Source organism: Coffea eugenioides, chromosome 4, assembly GCF_003713205.1.
Source record: "Coffea eugenioides isolate CCC68of chromosome 4, Ceug_1.0, whole genome shotgun sequence".
NCBI classification, from domain to species: domain Eukaryota; kingdom Viridiplantae; phylum Streptophyta; class Magnoliopsida; order Gentianales; family Rubiaceae; genus Coffea; species Coffea eugenioides.
This window is the reverse complement of record NC_040038.1, coordinates 37,938,375-37,943,535: the sequence shown is the minus strand read 5'-3', so window position 1 is coordinate 37,943,535 and position 5,161 is coordinate 37,938,375. Positions and strand designations below refer to the sequence as shown.

The window sequence follows — 5,161 nt, the reverse complement described above, 5'->3', positions numbered from 1 at the left end:
AACAGAAAAATAAAGTAATTTTAAAATAATAAAAATATGGAATTCTTTCTTATTTGCATTTTAAAAAAATAATTGAACTCTCTGTCTCTCTCCCTTTCTCTGTCTCTCTCTCTCCTCCCCTTCTTATCTTTCCATTTTTTTCAATATTAATAAGATTACCAAGAAGAAAGAGATTAATGTTTTGACTTTTTTTATTGATACTACAAAAAGGAAGAGTCACTCTAATTTTTTTTTATTATTACACAAAGATGAGGGTACTTTCTTCTAAAGTTGTTTAACTTGCTAAGTTGGTTTAATGGTGGGATAAATTTCTTAAAAAATAACTTTAGAGATAAATTAATAATAAGGCTATAGTTTATGGGAATAAAGTGATAATAATTTTAAAGGCTAAACATGTCTTTTCACTTGAATTAACAAACTCTATTAGGTTTGACTGTTAGTTTTGGGGGCAAAGTGACCAAAAAGAAACACTAAGGGAGAAATTGATAGTGGTACCAAACATAAAGGGGTAAAGTGATAATAACCCCTGATTAAATCAACATTTCTTAAAAAGTTTTTAGCTTGTTTGGATTGCTTTTTTTTTTTTCGAGTTTTTATAGAAAATTGCATTGTAATAATTTGATATATGTGAGATAAAAAGGTGATTGAATAATATATTCGAGAAAAACGTAAAATTTTTTAGGAAAAAATGGCAATCCAAACGATTATTTCACTATAAGTGGGCAACAAAAACTTACAAGTTCTTATAAAGTAATATTGGGTTAATTCTACTTTGCACCCTTTAACTATAACTAAATTTGCACTTTGGTCCTTAAATTTCAAAGTGAGACACTTTAGTTCTTAAAATATAAAACATGTCCTGCTTAAATAAAATTTGTTTTATACTCAAATGGAAAAGTTAGGGACTAAAGTGAGATAAATTTTACTAAAATGAGACAAATATTACACTTTGGGAACTAAAGTTTTTCGTTTTGAAGTTTAAGGGCCAAAGGAAAAATCTAAATATAGTTAAAGGATGTAAAGTACATTTAACCCAACTGGTAAAAGAAAAATTGTGAAGCATTGAAAAAAATTGGCTTGAATTTCCAAAGCAGTAAACTCAATCGATATGAGGACTAGTTCTTCATATTTATCAAAACCATGAGCTTTTGTAGCTAATCGACTCACTATAAACTAGTGGATACAGTCAAGTGACATGAAGGATTGAGGGCCATAGGATAACGTGGCCATTACAAAGCACAATGATAGGTTATATACTGCAGTAATAACTATTCTTTTATAGTCATCTCAATCAATAAATGGGACAGAACTCCAATCAACGAATAACAAGTACAGAGCAAAGTGAAGTTTCTACTTTCTTCAGGAGATTTCCATCTATCCTGATATCGTGTAACCATTAGCCTTCTGGCAAGTGTCTCCTTAATCTTCTGTATATTTATGCTGCTCCTAGCTATCTCCGGAATCTTCTTTTCCTTCCATTCTGTATTATAAAATGCGACACAAGCATGAATACCTTTCAAGTGGGATCAAAAGTAGATAACACCAAACCAGCATTACTTGTCTAGAGGGTTTGGAATCACTTGAATATTGGTCTTTCACAAGTACAGAGCATCTTGTTTGTGTTCTATATTGGCGATGGCTCTGAGATCATCTGTAAGTAAATGTGCTTCAGTTTTTTGTGTAGTTTGTTCTCTTGCTATACTAGCAAATAAGGGAACTGATGATTTGATCCCTTTAGTCTTCTTGTCTATTTTTGTCTGATTAATTTTGGTTTTGATAATGCAGACTCATCTCAAATCTATGGTAGGTCTTTTAAGAGGAAACTCCAATTTTTCAACATCAACCACTCCGAAAATGAAGGCCTTCGTCCCAACAGCTGATTTAGCACTGCCCCCTGAAATCAAAGCACGGTAACATCTGGCCACCTTTTTTTTTTTTTTTTTTTTTTGCAATAAAGCAATTCAAAAGATAAATCAATTTAGTTAGTTATGCAAGTAAAGTAATAGAAATACATTTTATTAGATTTTTTTTTTTTAATGATGTTGTTGAGGTTTGAATTGGTTTCATAATTGAAGAGAAGAATCCTTGGAAAGGCTCTGCTTTAAATATTTGTGAACGTGCCAATATTTAATGGTCTTGATAGTTTCAAGAGAAAAACAAAATAATATATAGCAATATGTTGGCTTTACACACCAGGGCAAAGAAAGGAGATTTTGCACCAATGTTTATGGCTATTGGGATGATTGGACTGTCAACTAGTTTGGGGATGTACATAGCATTGAAAGAGCTTAGGAGCGGACCAAATGTGTACGTGAAGAAATCAAGAAGGGAAACAATTCCGGAGGTGGTGGAGCCTGAGCATGTACTAGAGGAATCCGAAAAATTCATGAAAAGATCTATCTTCCGAAAACTGGCTCATATCAATGATAAAGCTCGTGAACAAGTTATCCCTAATCCCATTCGTGGAGACATCTATTCGAGGTACTTTATATTTAGCTATAATGATTTTCTAAATTCGTAAAAAAGATTTTGGTGCTTTCTAAAATTCTAAAAAGAAGAGGTGAATTTTGGAGGAGGAAAAATTTGGTGTTTTTCTTCTCATGATCATGATAACAATAATTGTGTTTGAATAGAGTATTATTTGGAATAATTATTGTATCAATTTTTTTTTGGAAAAATATAATAAAACGAGTTGAAAAATATATTTATTATATAAGCAAAATGTTATTTGCAAAAATATTGACCTATTCCTAAGCGAACGCTGCAAAACTAGCATTGTCAAGGAGATTCAAGACTTCTTGAACAATAAAAGCTTTTAACAAATTAAATTTTTTTTGAGAAAATATAACAACTTTTTATTTGAGTATTTCTTGTCCATGAGTTACTATCACGAATATAAACTAACATAAGAAGGTTTTTTTCAATTTGCAAGTGGAGTTTTCTTTTTGCCCCTATAGCTTTGGCCATATGTTCACTGGATTCCATTCACCAAGAAATTCAGGAAGTAAAGCAATCTTTTGCCTGGACTTTACAAACAAAACAGACCATTTCTGAAATCCTGTTCATGTATTTATTTGATGATCAATCAATATGAATTGAACAATCGAAGCACTTTTTTTTTTTTTTTTTTTCGGGCTGCAGATTATGTAAAAGAGAAAAGTGGAAAATGACAAATTTTTGCTTTGTATTATATTGCAGGCCTCCACGGGCTGAAACACTGAAAGACATGGGAGTGGACCCGATCCCCCACTAGTCATGTTTTTTCTACAATTTGCTCCAAATTATCCTTGTCACATTTCTCACAATCAGAACAGAGAATTATTGTATCATTGTACATGTGCCCGATATTCATTGCATAAAGATATAAAAGAACTCTTCTAGTGCTTTTATCTACAATGTTTTCTCCTTATCCCACACCATAAATTATTACCTTCTTTTAGTACTTTTTGTCTACAAAGTTGTCTCTTTATCCAACATCATAAATTATTGCCTTCAAATTTTATGTGATTTGGACTAGTTAGAAATAAAGGGATGTTTATAGCCCCAAAAGAATTTTGAAATTCCTTTGAAGTACTAGATGATTATAGTGAAGAACTTTTATGATGTTAATTTTTTTCCCCCTTAAAAAATTTTTTTGGATAAAGCATATATTTTTTTTGAAGCAATGGATAAAAGCTTACGTACAAATTTTTTTTTTTTGGGGGGATAAAGCTTACCTACAGACTTTTGGAGATGCACACATGGGGGCACAAGCAGACGACAATAGTGGTTTAGGTCTAAATTGCGATAAGGAATTTCTTGTAGTGGACATTCACTCTTACACTTATGTATTATACGTAATTTACCATGTGAATGCATATATCAAATATTTATTGCTTTCCTCGCTTTTGGACAGTTTTCTAAATTAAATTTTATCAAAAATTAAAATGTTATCTCTCTGTATTTTAAAAGAGTACTGCTGACAAAAAATAATAGAAGTTTGTATATTCTAACCAAATGAGTAAATCGAATTGGATAGTTCGCGAGCCGAGCTCGACCCGGCTCGATAAGGGTTGGATTCGGCTCGTTTCTCTCAGTAAACGAGCCAAGCTCGAGTTCAACTGGATACTCGTTTAATAGACGTTTGAGCTCGACAGGTTCGAATGATAGGGGCATTAGCGTCATTTTATTGTGTATTTGATACTTTAATCAAATGTTTAATTGTTTGGCTGATGTTTAATTATTTGGACTCTTTTATGTAATTTTTCATTTTGTAATTTGATCTGGTCTGATGCCGAGTTTGGACATTTTGTTCCTCCATTTGATAGTTTTCGGAGCAATTTTAACTTCTTTTTCTATTTCTTGGTCGTGTCTGCCTTGCGTTGTCATTTGTCCATCAATTGCATGGTATTATACGCTTCGGGAACTAGTGTGTGATTGGGTAATAATAGGATTATTTGTTTACATAATAATCTGTTACCTTCCTGAATTGTGTCCCAAACGAGCTCGAGCTCGAGTTTCGAGCTCGATAAGCTCGGCTCGATAGGAAACTCGAGTTCGAGTTTTCTACCGAGTACATCAAGTCGATCTCGAACAGATTGTGAAACTCGAATTACTAATCGAGCAAGTTCGAGTTAACTTGATTAGATGTTCGAGTCGAGCTCGATTATCATGTGCTCGAGCTCGACTCGACTCGTTTAACAGCTCTACAAACGAGTGCCTCATGGGCATGAAGATGGCTTCATGTGTTAACTTTTTGAAAAGTGTAAAACTAATTTGGAAAAGTGTATAAATATAGGGGTATAAAAAAATATGAATGTGTACATTTATATGTTCAGTATAATTTAAGTACATTAACAATTGTCTCAAGAGCATCCGATTAGAAAAATTCATATAATATATAGGATCCTCAAAGAAGTGTCATAGACATTAAATATAAAAAACTTAAAACAACAGATCATCAAACAAGCCCATCCTTCCAACATAAGTAAACACAAAAAAAAAAAAAAACACACACACACACACACACATACAAAATATCTTCGTAATTGGTTAATTGATCCCTTAATCTTATTTGTTAGGTATAGACATAAAATTTTACTTTTTGTATTTGAGCATTATGCCATAGTTGGATAACATTTTTTTTTTATCAATTACATCCTTTGCTTTGTACGAAATTTTT

General features: G+C 32.1%; 1 protein-coding gene across 2 annotated transcripts; it reads left to right on the top strand.

Annotated features, from left to right (window-relative positions):
* Nucleotides 1-1,488: 1,488 nt before the first annotated feature.
* Nucleotides 1,489-3,396, top strand: LOC113768459. Of its 2 annotated transcripts, none has more exons than XM_027312819.1 (4): nucleotides 1,489-1,653; nucleotides 1,786-1,910; nucleotides 2,197-2,481; nucleotides 3,199-3,396. In XM_027312819.1, exons 1-4 carry the CDS (start codon nucleotides 1,636-1,638, stop codon nucleotides 3,251-3,253), a joined length of 483 nt encoding a protein of 160 aa, XP_027168620.1. In that variant the 5' UTR covers nucleotides 1,489-1,635; the 3' UTR covers nucleotides 3,254-3,396. The 2 variants fall into 2 exon arrangements, with proteins under 2 accessions (XP_027168620.1, XP_027168622.1); XM_027312821.1 differs by having other exon boundaries at nucleotides 1,491-1,653; nucleotides 1,808-1,910.
* The last annotated feature ends 1,765 nt before the right edge of the window (nucleotides 3,397-5,161 follow it).

Bases quoted from the DNA above. Each gene is read 5' to 3' on its own strand.
- LOC113768459 (XM_027312819.1), top strand. The intron at 1,911-2,196 runs GTAACATCTGGC...TTTACACACCAG, and splicing joins CCCCCTGAAATCAAAGCACG to GGCAAAGAAAGGAGATTTTG. The intron at 2,482-3,198 runs GTACTTTATATT...ATTATATTGCAG, and splicing joins CGTGGAGACATCTATTCGAG to GCCTCCACGGGCTGAAACAC.